This window comes from Podarcis liolepis (assembly GCF_965112155.1).
Source record: "Podarcis liolepis genome assembly, chromosome: 2".
In the NCBI taxonomy this organism is placed as follows: domain Eukaryota; kingdom Metazoa; phylum Chordata; class Lepidosauria; order Squamata; family Lacertidae; genus Podarcis; species Podarcis liolepis.
Genome location: NC_139555.1, coordinates 32,278,941 through 32,294,796, shown reverse-complemented (window position 1 = coordinate 32,294,796; position 15,856 = coordinate 32,278,941). Strand labels below are relative to the sequence as shown.

The window sequence follows — 15,856 nt, the reverse complement described above, 5'->3', positions numbered from 1 at the left end:
CATTACCTGTTTTGAGGCTGGGACTGAACTCTCTGCTAGTCCTGGGAGGCTGGCAGGCCTCCGGGGCTGTCTGTGCTGGAAGGGTTCGATACTGAGGAGGAGTCAACTCTTCATCACCAGAGAAGCTCCTCCGCACCCCACCTGTCATGGGGACGCTCGACAAACTGACAGGCTTCTTCCCAACTGGTATCTTCCTCTCTAAACATCAAGTCAAACTAAAGTAAAACACTTAGATCAAAGTGTGTTAAAGCAACTCAAGACTAATCACTCACTGAGAAAGGCCTCCAGTTGGTGCTCACTGGACTTATGGACACCTCGGTGCATGCCCAGATCTTCGTTAACTATAGCCAAAGGAATTATTTTGGAAAGTGATGCTGGTGACTCATGGCAGAGCCACAGAACTCTATGAAACATCCTCCTATGACAACACATTTTCAGGAATCACCTTAAATTTAATACTCTCTTTATGGAAGAAATACCCTTAAAAGAAAATTTGTTAGTGAAAAAATTGGTGGTTTCATATTGCTCGTCTCACCTCTGGGTTTACTCTTCAGTAAAAATTTAAAATCACAGGCTAACTTATGTGTAAAACCTGCAAACTAAGGGTTTTCATATATAATTAAAGTCACACCAATTAAGCACATGCTCTGCTATACAAAAAACTACTTTCTACGATACCTCTAATCCCTTGTCTCTTGATAAGTAAAGAGTGCCTACATGACCAATCTGAAGAGCTGCTCCATAAAAAATGCAGATTTGCCACCCAAAAATCATGGGGCAAATGTATTAAAACTTCAAAAAATAACCCTGAGAAGCTATGTTTACTGAAGAATTTCTGTGTAGGTGGTGGTAAGATCTTACCTGTGAATTCCTGCTTCAACAGGTGGAAGAAGCTTCACTCTATGGAAGTGACCTTCTCTGACTTGACTCAGAAGGCAGGACTCATCAGTCAATGATTCTGAGAGACAACATCTCTCAGATCATGAATGGATATGTAAATAAAAATGTACAGCAGCTACTACAGCACACTAATATGAGAAAAACGAATAATATGATAGCATTTGAATATTCTGTGATGTCCTTGACTAACAAGTGTTTTTATGCAAAAATGCTTGGAGAACCAAAAATGGGTGGTGTCAAAAGTACCCTCCCACCTTCTGGGAACACATATTATTTCCACCCAAAGAGTGGCAGGTGGGTATTCTATTTTCCATGTTGTATTACTAGAATGGGCTCCATTTTATAGCACTTTTAGTATTAAATTCACTGCAGTATGTCTCATGCTAATAAAACCTCTGCAAAGTTGGGGGGAAAGCTACCTTAAAGTTACTGAGGCTCTTTGTGAACTGTCATGTTCTACCTAAAGTAATTTGTATTTCAAGCTTCTGCCATCGAAGGTTAAAGACAAGAATATTACATTAGCTACTGAACTCTGTAGATTTCTGCATTTTGCTCAAATAGATCCTTTATTTTCTCAACACACAACACCAAAATGGATGTGAGATTCTTCACGCAATCATTAAGTGCATGAATGATTAGGCTGCTATTTGCACTGAGAGAGAAACTCCCATTGATGCAGAGAAGCGAAATCCAGACCAAGACTACAATGGGGATCTAAGCAATATAGACACCCCCATGCATATGTCAGGAGTGCTCTGATGGTGTTTCCTGCTTGGCAGGGGGTTGGACTCGATGGCCCTTGTGGTCTCTTCCAACTCTATGATTCTATGATTCTAGGTCATGGCCCCACAGTTGTTTTCTTACAGATTCTCCACAAGGAGCTGTCACCAGCCATGGTCTAAAGTGTAGTGGGGCTGTAGGCATGTACTCTCTCTCGCTCATCCCAGCTTGAATAAAGATTTAAAGGATGAGGGTCTGGAAAATGTTTTGAAGCCTTAAGAGTCTGGACATTTACCTTTCACCTGGTTGCGACCTTAAAAAGAACTAAATTGTGATAGGGAACATAATCCTAGCACTATCATGACCTGGACCCATTTCCACAGACCACCTTATCCTACCTGGGTTCCAGCTATGGAACTCTGAGCTCTCGGAACCTTGGGAGGGGTAATCTCTGTAAACTCACTTCAGCCCCTATCTGGGCATCTCCACCTAAGTGTGAAAATACTCACTCTACCCTTGAACTGGCTTCTCCTGGAATGAACTTCTTTGGCAGGCTTAAAGTGGAAGCCGCTTTGTTCTACCAGTACATATGAGTCTATGTGCAGCACTGGCTTGTCTGAAGCACTCCTCTGGCCGACAGGTATGAATGCTGCTTTTTCCTTCACAAACCCTAAAACAGGCTTCTTCAACCTCGGCCCTCGAGATGTTTTGAGGCTACAATTCCCATCATCCCTGGCCACTGGTCCTGCTAGCTGGGGATCATGGGAATTGTAGGCCAAAATCATCTGGAGGGCCAAGGTTGAGGAAGCCTGCCCTAAAAGCATCACTTCACCTCCCTTCCTGTTTTTAAGCATCTGATTGACCAAAGACATGCCGAAGTACTTGTGTGCTTATCTGATGGTAGGTGGCACAGTTTCTTGCCACGGGCACATCAATGAGCAGAGACTGGCAAGCGCTTTGCTTTCTCGCTCCCTCTGTCTGGCTTAAATTTGGGAGTTGGGCTTGGGCCGAGGGGAGAAGCAGGAGAAAATAGAAAACGGTAGTAGCTGCTGCAGCCTAATAAAGTCAGGATCAGCTTGGCAGATGCTACACGTGCCTTCTGAGCCAGGTGATGAGGGTATCCCAGAGAGTAGAATATTCTCCCAATTCCAGAAAGCTGTGCTTTGTAAAGGTGGTAGCTCTCGCTTGGTAACGATGTTCCAATACAAAATATTCTCACTGTATGCTTGCTAGATTAGTACAATTCATTTTGTCTACTTCTCAGACATAGGTGGTATAAGCAAAAGGTCTTCATCATTACAATCTAAAACAGCTAGTGTTTTTTTTGGTCAGCATTAAAAAGTACTAAAGTTCATGAAAGTCCTAAACCCCTCACCTTGTATGTACTAATATTCCCAAGTGAACTAAGCAGCCATCGGAAGAAAGTGCAAATTCCTTTTATTTATTTATTTTTGAAAATGCTTATTGCATTGTGTAGCTGTTGTACACTGCTTTGAGGCCTCTTTGGCTAAAAAGCAGCTTATAATTTTTAATATAAATATAATAAATATGACTACTAAATGCTTTTAAGAAGAAGGCACTGTCGTGAATTAATCCAGCTGCATTGGTTTACAGCTTCCTACAGTTAAAGCATGGTGAATAAATAAAGCTTTCTTCAACTTAAAATGCCAAGAGTCAGAGCAGAAAATCAATATACATTAGGACTAATCAGACTAGTTGTTTTCATCTCATAATAAACGGAGGCAGATTAATAACTTTCCTTTTAGTTCACTATCAGATAGTACACATTCAAGGAGTTGGGTCCTGCCACATAAAATAAAGCATTTTAGCTGAACTTCACCGAAGGCTCCAACTCATTAATTTTTTTAATGGGGTCAGATCAAAGGAGAAAATTGCCACAGAGCTAAGTCAAAAGCAAACAAAGAGGATGAAACAAGAGGCTTGTTGTCAGTTCCTTCATCTCAGAAGAGTTTTTAAATTAAGGGTTGAGCTAAGAAAGGTGCAGAGGGAGTAACAAGCTCCAACATCATTTTAGCGTCTCATTTTTAGCAAACAGGTTTTGTCCTAGCCTTATTGCTTTGAAAATGTCTATTGCCTTCTGCGAATTTACAATTTGTCTAACTCTAAAGCAACACTAAGGAGCTTCATTATTGGAATTAATGACTTTGTATTAACTGTCATGATAAAGGGGAAAGAGAGAGTTAAAATATTTCTAAGGTAAAGGTAAAAAGGGACCCCTGCCCATTAGTTCCAGCAGCGGACGACTCTGGGGTTTCGGTGTTCATCTCGCTCTATTGGCTGAGGGAGCCGCCGTACAGCTTCCGGGTCATGTGGCCAGCATGACTAAGCCGCTTCTGGCGAACCAGAGCAGCGCACGGAAACACCGTTTACCTTCCCGCCAGAGCGGTACCTATTTATCTACTTGCACTTTGATGTGCTTTTGAACTGCTAGGTGGGCAGGAGCAGGGACCGAGCAACAGGAGCTCACCCCGTCGCGGGGATTCAAACTGCAGGTGTTTGAGCCTTTCTGGAAATCCAAAAAGAATAAACATTCCATTTCCCAATAAAATAACAGAATTCAATCTAAAGAATGTGCCAGTTCTACAGGGCAAGATACAGTATGTTTGCAGATACACCAGGATTCACCTTCCTCTCCATCCCCATTCAATTCACACACGCTCCTACCCGCTCCAGATACAACGGACTGGTCATGCTCTCCGTTTGTTAATATAAGTGGGAAACTTGGCATTTCAGAAGGAATTTGGCTGAGGCTACAATCCCAAACACACTCAGGTAAGGTTATCCACTGGTTTGTATGTTCTACTCCCAAGCTTGCGACCCCAGTTTTAGCACTGGGAACAAGCACCGAGATCACATGTTCCTTCCTCATTGCTTGCATCCTAGTTTAATCAAACCAACCTTCTCTGCGGTTTCCAAAATGGGGAACTGTGGTTTAATACTGATTTACCAACAAGGATCTTAAACCAACTTCAGAGTTTAAAATCCTTATTGGTAAAACTAACATTAAACTACAGTTTCCTGTTTTGGACATAACTATTAACTGTGGTTTTATTAAACCAGAGTGTAAGCAAGGTGGAAGGAAGATGTCAAAGGTGGGAGGGGTGGTTCCATCACTTGTTTCCAGCTCCTAAAAATCATGGTTTAGCAAACTGTAAACCAAGTATCTGAACCAGGCCTGTGGGACTTGCTTCAGAATAAAAATACAAAGGAATACAATGTACAATGGATTTCAATTCAGTTCTAATGTTCTACACTGCCTGGAACAAAATTAAAAGTTCCATGTAGGCTGAGCCATTAAGAGAAACTTAACAGCTCAGCTGTAATGTGTGCCTGTCCAAAATAAAGTTTTCAAATTGAAATCTAATTTGGCTAAAATATAGTACAATTTCATTACACTTCCCTACGCAAGGAAGTCTTTCCGGTGTCTCAGACCCTCCATAGGTATTAACTCTACAGATCAATTTTGCCAGCTCCTGTAGCCACAAAAAGCTGTCATCTTTCAGATGAAAAGACCAGCATGAAAACCAATCAAGCAAAATATAAAAAATGTCAAACTTAACCTTATAATGGTCAAGACACGCAATAAAACATTCTATGCTGAAGTTTTTTTCTAAGCTCTCACTTCAAAAAATAATCCTTCATTTCTGTTTCTACACTCACCCTCACTTTACTCTGTATACTTATTATAACCGATTACAGTATTCTCTAACTTTAGACTGAAATTAATTCTATGTCAGGCATAGGCAAATTCGGCCCTCCAGATGTTTTGGGACTACAACTCCCATCATCCCTAGCTAACAGGACCAGTGGTCAGGGATGATGGGAGTTGTAGTCCCAAAACATCTGGAGGGCCGAGTTTGCCTATGCCTGTTCTATGTGAATCTAAAAAAAGCACTAATTTTTAGTTCTATGAACAACATGGCTTAATAAAATATATCATCTATCTTATCTTGGTGAAGATGACAGTACTACCCTAAACAAAAATTAATCAATCTCTTATCATTCTGGAGAGAAAAGGTTTTCTATGAAAGGACCTAAAACTGAAACCAAGATATTAAGTAGAAACTACCACAGAGTTTGCTTTAAAAAAATACTTATATTTGCACTTTATTTTACTTCACGTGACAAAAAAAATACTCAATTTAAAAAGTTTTCCTTGTGCCATAATGCACTTTAAGCTTGAAAAACATTTCAACAGAAAGCATCATTCACAACCATCATTTTTCTTGAGAGAAAAAGGCAGTTTTGTAGCAAGAAGGTAAAAACAAATAATTTTTGTTACCCACTTTTCTTGTGTCCTTTGTATTGTTGTGACTTTGACTTTTTCTTCTGCTTTGACGAGCTTGACTGACCATCTCTTGATGCTGAAATATATGTTTTTAAAAAGAAAGGGAATTTAAACACCTTTTTGTGTGCAGGCGAAACACTGCAGGTGAGATGCTTTGTGTTTCAGAAGCCTCGTGGACAGCAGCACCTATATTCAGTATAATTTTAGCCCTGTGCCTCTTGAAACTGCAGAATATTCTTGACATTTTAGACGGAGCCACTCATTTCTTTTACTATCACATTACTTGATCCTGCATTTGACAAAGTGATTATAACGTGATAGGAAGCAAAATGATCCAGATGTGAATTAACAACTGTGTTGCAGGGTAGTAAACGACATAGAATCATTCCCCCAAGTCAGGAATGATTAATACTTTCACGTGTAAAATCATTTTACCATACAAAATGCACACCATCTGGGCCAATCAGAGCCATTCTGCCTTTTAAAATATGCTCAGTACAACTGATAACTAATAGAGTCAAGCTGCTAAGCCTGTTATATGACTCTACTATAACTGATCATTGTAAGGGCATCATTAAAAGACTGCAATGAACCAGAGAAATAAACCAAAAGTCAGAACAATAGGATAAAAATATAGTAACAATGCAAACACATACAATGTTTATCTCTTTATTGTATATTTGTGAACTACCTTGAGGGGCATGTAAGAAATTAGTTAATTAAAGTAATAAATGCAAAATTACTTGCTAATCTACATGACCATACAGTATTCCCAATAATACTGCATTAAAAGCAACTTGCTTTCTTATTTGCCTTCCAAATATCAGTGGCGAACAGGGACAGAATAAGACAAACACCCTGAAGTACTACTGACTACAGAGCAAAACGGATTGAGCTCTGGAGTATTAAGCAAATGGCATTGTGTAAGTCCAAGCTGATTGCCCAGACTACACCCTTGCGCTAGCTGGTAACCTGGCAGCAAATAGATCGAAATCTAAAAATAGAAACAAAGATATGAAAAATTTTACCATAGAGAGGTCTGCTACATTTCAGCTATAGAAAGTTCAGAGAGAAATTAAGGTCAACTTACATTGTGACGCAGGAGGCTGTAGTTGGTAACCCGTTAGCTGACACCACCCTACAGGGTAGAGGTCAGGAGATTCACAATCCACCCACTGATCATATTCGTCTTCCCAGCCGTCAAAATGTATCCTCAACAGACGGTGAATAATACGAGTTACTGTAGCCACACATACTAGACGAGGTTCCATGAGGTCCACAGCCTCCAGCTTCATTGAAACATGAAACCCATGGTTTGGAACTTCCTGGAACAGAGATGTAAGACAAGTACATCATATTGCTTTGAAAAGCAAAGTTTTGTGATTAAAACACGTTCACAATCACCTCTCCCATAACAGAACCTTTCTCTCTCCTGGTACATTTCCTTAGACTTGTGAGCACTCTCATTCTACCAAGGTATGTAGTAACAGATGATCCAGCACAACACATGGGATCTCCTAGAGCTTTCTACCGTCACCTTTAGTTCACTTTGGCTATAAATACTGGGTTCATGAGATCCCAAGTCAAGTTACCTGGTCATGCTTTACTTTAGCTGTCAGTTGGTACTTTTAAGGTGGAATGGAAGCTTTAGGTATGTATTTCAGTGAACAGAAAAATCTGGTACATACTTAGGTCCACCACTCCACCACTGACAGCCATCCAGCCCCAAGGTAGTGGTAAAGCTGGAACTAACCACAGGATAGGATACCATATCAATATTGCCTAAATGATATATCTGTTGAGGGTGTGGCCCTTTCAACAGTTGTAGTTTCCTAGCACTTTGGTGCAGAAGTGAAAATGGAAAGCCCTTAATGTAACATGTTAAACATAAAGGTTTTTTATAATCGAATCTCTAATATATTCAGTTTTTGGAAACTGAAGTGTGGGCTTCAGAATGGAACCAATTATTTAATAAGCTTTTCTTTAAAAAAATTAATTTAATTTGGTATGGTCATGCAAAACAAGACTTGTATACATGACATAAAATATCTGAGTTTTTCAGTGTTGCATATCCTCAAGGAAGAGAGGCACAGAAATGGGTGCATTCACTACATCCCAGCTATGATATTCCTGTTCCAACTAAAGGTGTTCATATAGGATTCAAATGCCAGTATTGCAATACTGGGAAAACTCTTTTCCTTCTTCAACCACCATTGCATTTCATTAGTCTTAAATCCACAGGGTGAATCTACTGAAAGTACTTATCTGCCAGTACTCTATTCTATTTATAGTTAAGATGCTTTTCTATAACAGCTACATGTGAAGACATTTTCTAAATTCTATGGGGCTGCCGACAAAGGAATGAGCACCACAAATTGTAGGTACACTACAATTGTGAAATATTTTGGTCTTACCTTGTTAAAGAACTTCACAGGGGCTGCTACTGAACCCGTTTCCCTGAGGTAGTCAAACCATTTGAAAGGTAGTTTTGCATAACCTACAAGGGATTAACAGTTATGTAGTAGCATCACAAAAACATTTGCCCTGATCCGTACACAGACACACAGACACACAGACAGACAGACAGACACACACACACACACACAATCTGCCCCAAGCAGTTTGATAACCATGGAAGGACAGGGTATACATTTCTTAGAATAAACTATGAAGTTACTCCTCCCAAGTGGGATCCTCAGTCCATCTAGCCCTGCAAAAGCTCTCCAAGGTATCAGACAGAGGTCTCTTTTACCTTATCAGAGATCCCTTTCACTGCTGATGCTAGGGACTCAACTGAGGGCCCTCCAGATGTTGGCAGATCACAACACTAGTTGGAACACTTACTGGGGGTGAAGAACATTGGAACCCAGCCCTAGAGCCTCTGCATGCAAAACATGCCATCTCTCACTGAATCATAGCCCTTCCCTCAGCAGAAGTGCCAGAGTGCAATAAAGGACCACAAATGTACAGACAGAGCTCTGAATAAGAGGCCACCCCACCAACCTTAAATGCAAAACAAAAAAGCAAAAAACCCTTGATACCCACTGACAGTTTTACCCTGCATGAATTTATCCAATTCCCTTAGCTATCTAAGATAGTAGCCTTCACATATCAGGCAGAGAATTTCACACATTGTCATGCAAAAATGTACTTCCTTTTGCCTATCCTGAATCTCCTGCCAACCAGATTCATTGGATGACCTTGAGCCCAGATTTTAGGGGGGAAATCACAGGAAGCAATCGATCAAACTAGGCAGAATATATGCTGTTACTAGGCCAGTCTGGCCTAGACAGGTGAGAAGAGTGCCACTTACTTTGAGGATATCATAACTAATGAAGAGGTGGCATTAAACCGTAATGCACCTAGCCTAGCTGCTTGTCCCATCTACACCACTTCAGCAAGCCACAGGAGTGGCAATTCTTATACTCCTTTACTCTGCACTGACTAAAAAGCAAACGGGAGAACCAAGTCAGAAAAAGAGAGTTGCAACATTCCCAGCCAGCCAAAGGATAGTTAAGCAAGCAATAATGAAACACTTGTCTGCTAAACGACGATTGGTTCGGCAACTCCAAACTAGAGTTTGAAGAGAGATGTAAAGGATATGATTTTTGCAAACAAGCTTAAGGAAAAAGAAATGAATTATTTCACACAACACGGCTTGCAAGACATGTATAGATTTATGCACAAGAAGGTATGAATACCTCGGGGTGGAGTTAGTTCAATCATGTTAATTTCACAGAAACCAACGGGGAATATAGAAGGGGAGGTGGCATGGTAACAAAACCAGTCAGACCCATCTGCTGCCTCAGAGCCATCGATCCCAATCATAAGATATCCATCTGCTAATACCTAGATAAACAAAAAACAAACAAACAGCAGTTAAGATTTAGAAGTTAAAGTAATTTAAAGGTGGGGAAATACCAGGAAGTGAAGAGCAAAAGTTTTCAAAGAAATTCAGCTACTGGTTGATTTGGCAACCCTGTTTTAAGGCAAACAACAATATTGTCCATATGGTTCCTGAATTTTTTGTACAACACTATGCTGGTTACAACCAGTACCTATGTAATGCTCCTGATTCCTTAAAAACATGAGTTAAGGGAGCAGAGGCAGACCACATGATTTGTTTGTTTAATATAATTCCCCGCCCCCTTGCAATAGTTTAAAATCACAAAACAACTAATTATATATTGAAGTGCAATACACAATAAAATACATAAATACACAAAATGAAAATTCACTTAAGAGCAATAGCAACGGAAATTACAAGCAAAATTAAACTAATATATTTACCTTTCTAATTGTTGCCACACATATTGCAGAAAGGTTTAATGGATCTATGGCTTCCAATTTCATCCCCTCCTTGAACCATTCTCCACTTGACTCGGCTTCCTTTACCTAAAGAAACATTTTGAGGCAACAAATGGAAGCAACACAGGTCAGCATCACAGTCTATTTGCTTCTCCAGCTTCAATGCTGATGAACAATTCCTTCCATTATAAATCAAGTTCCTTGCAAAACATCATACCTTAGCAAATAAATGTGGGGGTGCATCAAAATAAGAGTCCTGTTTCTTGGCAATATCTGTGAAAAAGGGGAAAAAACGAAGTTGAAGATTTCTAATTTACTACTTCAAACATGTGACCTTTTAAAAATACAAACGCCTACCAAAACCAAATAAAGCATTTTTAAAAAATACTTTTATTCCATAAAATGTATACCACTTGATGGCTTAAAAAGCAAGCAAACCTCAAAGCATCTTCCTCTGTCCGACTCTCATATCTTGAAAGCTGATGTGAACATCAATGTGATATATTAATTTGTTTGTGGGAAACTCTGCACAAGAGGAGCTTACCAGATCTTTTGAACCGATGTCCTATACTCCGAGACCAACCAATGGGATGTATGAGTGGGCTGTACATATGGCACCAGAAGTCATCTGTTTTGTCTTCACTTTCTTCATATACCAATCTTAACCTGCCTCCAATTACGCTGTCTACAATTGCTACCCGTGTTCGGCAGAGATGAGTTTTATCAACAACTTCTACTCTCATAGAAGGCTTAAAGGGATACTGCATGCTTTCTGACACCTGAAAATATATAATCGTGCAGCGTTAACATATGTACCTCTGCAAATACCCATCTACAACAATGGCTATGTGAATCTGCTATTGCCCACAAGTATCACAGGGAGTGCTTTCCCCTGTTTTGTTCCCCTTTCCACACCCAGTTTTATGATCAGTAAACAAAGACAGGTACCATCACTTTCAGACTTTAGACTGCCAACTAGGAAAAGAGCTTTTCCTGTGATGGTCTCATAACTTAGGCTTTTTAAACTTTTGTTTCTGGTCCAACTGTTGCTGCTTTTTTGTTGTTGCTGCCAGCTTTTGCTTTCCGCTCCAATTCTGATTTTCATATTGCATTTTACTGTTTAACTTTTTTATGTAACAGTTTTTAGAGTATTCATCCTCAAAAGCATTTTGTAAGTACTATAATAAATAAGTCAAAAAGGCTGACAAGGGTCTTCTTTGAAACCAGCCTCACCTTCTGAGAGAAGTCAGGAGGAAGGGTTTTGGCACCAGTGAGTCGTTTCACCAGAAAAGCTTTCCAGTTTGTGTATTTGTGTTGAATGGCTGTCAAGATTCAGGAAAACAAACAGACATTAACCACTTTTGAAAATTTGTATTGCAAGACACTGAATGAACAATGTCAAAAAGTTATTGTCTTCAGAATTTACTGGAAATCCAGATACGTTATCATAGTGAACTACTTTTAGCTGTTTTGACAACAATGTGAGTTTGACAACAATGGAGTTAGCACATCCATTCATATGATAAATACAGAGAGAGATATACAGATGTTGTGATATCAGACTTACACTTAACATAAGAGAGTATCAGTTACAGATAGGTAGCCGTGTTGGTCTGCCATAGTCAAAATAAAAAAATTCCTTCCAGTAGCACCTTAAAGACCAACTAAGTTAGTTCTTGGTATGAGCTTTCGTGTGCATGCACACTTCTTCAGATACACTGAAACAGAAGTTGCCAGATCCTTCTATATAGTGAGAAGGTGGGGAGGGGTATTACTCAGAAGGGTGGTGGGAATGGGTGATTGGCAGATAGCTCATCTCAGGCTCATCTCAGCTATCTGCCAATCACCCATTCCCACCACCCTTCTGAGTAATACCCCTCCCCACCTTCTCACTATATAGAAGGATCTGGCAACTTCTGTTTCAGTGTATCTGAAGAAGTGTGCATGCACACGAAAGCTCATACCAAGAACTAACTTAGTTGGTCTTTAAGGTGCTACTGGAAGGAATTTTTTAATAAGAGAGTATGTAATGTAAGTTTTAAAGGATCAGTACAGAGAGCATAAGATAAATTAAACTAAAGGTCAGCCTGTTAAAAGTCAGATTTACGTACATCGAGGCGGCACTAGAGGCTTCCCACTTGTTGCACACCAACCAACCGGATGGATATCAAGACCACAGATGTTACACCAGAAGTCGAGACTTGAATCGCTTTCAAAGCCTTCATATCTTAGTAAAGCACTGTAACCTGAAAGAGAAGGAAATCTCATGCTGATCCATGCTACTCTTAATGAAGAAATGCACCACAATCAAACACGCACTCCCCTTCATTTGGAACAGCTTCCAGAGGAAGCGAGCTGATGTTGGAAGTGGTCTTCAGCTGCCACTGCCTATACTAGAGCTGTGAAAGAAGGGAGGCACCACAGTAGAGTAGGTGTGCAGGAGATTAATGTACTTTGGCAACAGGGGAAGTTCCTACATTGATGTTACAGTCGTACCTTGGTTTTCAAACAGCTTAGTTCTCAAACGTTTTGGTTCCCAAACGCCGCAAATCCAGAAGCAACTGTTCCGGTTTGTGAACTATTTTTGAAAGCTGAACATCCGACGGGGCTTCTGCGGCTTCCGCTTGGCTTGTAGGCTGCAGAAGCCGTGCTTTGGTTTCCAAACATTTTGGAAGTCGAACAGACTTCCGGAAAGGATTACGTTCAACTTCCAAGGTACGAATGTACTATACTAGGGGTCACCAGCAGGGTCCTCGTAGGTCTCTTCATCCACAGAAATTAAGCTTGAATGAAGCAATCTATTGTAGCCAATATAATAGGTTGCCGTGAGTGCAGAGGCACCAGCTTCTCCAAAGTATTGGAGGGACATTGTGTGACGTCCTCTGAATATTGAGGGGGCCCGGCCACCTCAAAAAAAATATTTGAGGGGCCAAAATTGCTTGGGCCCCTAGGAGTTGGCGCCTATTATTGCGTACATGCAGTGCCCACAACCATTTCTCCAGTTTGTAAATGAGCTCACGGGCTCAAAAAGGTTGGCAACCCCTGCACAGTATACTGTTAGAAGACATGGCCCTGAAATATATTTTTTCCCTCGATTTTAAGGCAATTTGTTTTACATGAGGCTTCTCAAACTATGTGTTGGGAGCCTGTTGGCAAATTCAGCTGGATTAATTTGCCTGACCTATGCTGGTGCTTTAACTGCTATCTCAATGCAAACATTCAAAGGTCACAGAGAAAGAAAGAGCCACAAGCCATGAGTGTATAACCTTGTTTCAAACACCTAGAGTGCTTTGCTTGGAGGACAGCAGTGTGTTGATCATAAAGGGAATTTCACATAATGAAGTCTGCAGGGAAATTATGAGTCTTAGCTCAAAATCACAAGCAAGAGACTTATCAGGAATCGGAAACTACTCAAAGGAAAAGTTTTTCAACCCCTAAAGTTGAAAACATATAAATTGTAGCTCTAATAATATAAAAATTACAATTACTTCTTATCACCCTCTGAAGAATGAGAACAAAGTCTACAATTAACAGTGTCTGTAGCATTCAAGATCTGAATATGACAGTCTTTTAAATTCCGCAGAATCGTCCCTTATAGGCAGGGTTTCAAACAGATCTGCTTGGAAAACCACTGTTGACTTAATAGGAACTTGCCCCACTATGGCAACCTTGAGTATCAGGCCATTCAACACAGAAGACTTATCCATTCTGCTATGCATTTTGTTTTAAATAATATATACACCTGCTCAAATCCCTGAATTATTTATTGAGACAGTTACAATTTAAAATGCATTATTTTATTCAAAGTTAATAACCTGCTAATTTTACAATCCCAGCAATCCAGAAGACTTTGGTAGGTAGGCTGCAGTCTGTGTTAGGGACTTCTACACGTACACCTTCTGAGATGTCACCCCAGCAAGTCCCCATAGGTGCCTGCAATGTTAGGAAAATAAGTTAGAAACCATTTAATTCATAAAAACACTTATTTCCACCTATTAATACTAGCCAAGCTCTCTGGCTTTTCTTTCCAGGGGAAGCTATCTGATTACTGCTTGTAAAACTGGTCAATTCATGGCTTACCTTTGTTGATGACAGTGAATCCCTCCCTCTCTCACCCGCCACAACCAGTGAGGTTTTATGGTAATTTTATTTTTCAGTAACCTCATAGTTTAAAAATCTGAATTATCCTTTAAGTTCTTTGTTGCATTAACGACTCCTTGTAGCATCACTTCCTTAAAGTATTGTGTGAAGAAAATGATTTGTGTAGCTTTCCCTTTTTAGCAATGGTCAATGTATGGAAATTAGTTGCAATTCTTTTTTTAAAAAAGAGAAAATGACTTCATTTGTGGGTGAACCTGGAATACGCACTTTCTGCAGATTTTAACTACTTCAGGAACAGGAACAACAGAATGCGCAACACAGGAATGGGAAGAGATATTGGACTAAATAGGAAATGAATAGAGTTTGCTATAATGAATTAAATTAATGAAGAACTGATGAAATACCTTTGAAGATTTGCTGATTAATATTTTAAAATGGGCTACTGCAAGAATAAATTTCTTTTCTGCACATGCTAGAAAAGCATGCAGTTAATCCAGCTGTGGAAATACTCAAGTTCCTTCTAAAGTATACTTGAGAAGCTACAAGAATAAGTCAGTCTCCTTACACAGATGTGTCAGAAAGTGATTCCAGGGCAACCAAGCTTACTTTTCTGGCAAGGTAAATAGTTTACACATGAGGGGAATGTTAACTGAAAACATGTCTATTTAAACTCTTAGGGAGTAAGGAGTGCTTTAGCAGAAAATATACATGCCACATTAAATATTTGTGCCGTCAACTTGGAAGCTATACATAGAAGTCTGGGAGTGACAAATCTGGAGGCATTATGACCTAAAGCAGCAGCCCTCAATACTTCCTTAGTAGTAAGGCCCGTTGAATTCAGTGGGACATCTGAGTAAACATGTTGAGGATTGGGTTGGTAAATCCTGACTAGTTAAAATAGTGGACTGAAAATCAAATGAAAACTATACAGAAGTAGTAACATGAGTGTATCTTCAGCAATGTATCATCTCCAGAATGAAACTGATCTAGTTGTGAACAGGAACATTCTGATTTTGAATGAATTCTGGTCTTTACTAGATCATCTCTTGAGGAGGAGGAAGAGGAGGAGGAGGAGGTTTCAGCAGCTCTTTATGGCCAGGTGCTGTCAAGGTTCAGAAAACAGATTTAGGCTGAGTATTATTGGGGGGTGGGAATGCTGATGATAGAAGCAGGGCAGTTCTTCTACAGTTAATCAAGTTCCATCATGATAAGTCTCAACAGGCTATAGCTAACAGAACTAGTGAATTTGAAATTTTGCATACACATGGTCTACCTGATGAGGTTTATGAAAGTACCCCCCCCCAAAAAAGAACAATCCAATAAAAATTATCACAGATCCAACAAGTTTAAAAGTTTGACCTCTTCCCCATTTATAAAGAAATCACATACAATGGTGCCTCGCAAGACGAAAAGAATCCGTTCTGTGATTCTCTTCGTCTAGCGGTTTTTTCGTCTTGCGAAGCAAGCCCATTGATGGATTAGCGGATTAGCGCTATTAGCGGCTTTTAGCGGCTTATC

General features: G+C 39.9%; 1 protein-coding gene across 11 annotated transcripts in view; it reads right to left on the bottom strand.

Moving 5' to 3' along the window:
• The window catches only part of MBTD1 (mbt domain containing 1), a 56,003-nt gene that overhangs the window by 18,824 nt on the left and 21,323 nt on the right, over positions 1-15,856 (bottom strand). For 6 of the 11 annotated variants that reach the window (XM_083487141.1, XM_083487137.1, XM_083487140.1 and 3 more), the window contains 11 exons: positions 14,053-14,170; positions 12,349-12,483; positions 11,471-11,559; positions 10,782-11,016; positions 10,455-10,510; positions 10,220-10,324; positions 9,631-9,778; positions 8,344-8,426; positions 7,020-7,254; positions 5,928-6,005; positions 7-198 (listed from right to left, as the gene is read on the bottom strand). In XM_083487141.1, coding sequence (XP_083343267.1) covers positions 7-198; positions 5,928-6,005; positions 7,020-7,254; positions 8,344-8,426; positions 9,631-9,778; positions 10,220-10,324; positions 10,455-10,510; positions 10,782-11,016; positions 11,471-11,559; positions 12,349-12,483; positions 14,053-14,170 — 1,474 coding nt within the window. The remainder of the gene's footprint in view (positions 1-6; positions 199-5,927; positions 6,006-7,019; positions 7,255-8,343; positions 8,427-9,630; positions 9,779-10,219; positions 10,325-10,454; positions 10,511-10,781; positions 11,017-11,470; positions 11,560-12,348; positions 12,484-14,052; positions 14,171-15,856) is intronic. The other 5 variants (XM_083487138.1, XM_083487147.1, XM_083487145.1 and 2 more) reach the window with 1 other exon arrangement.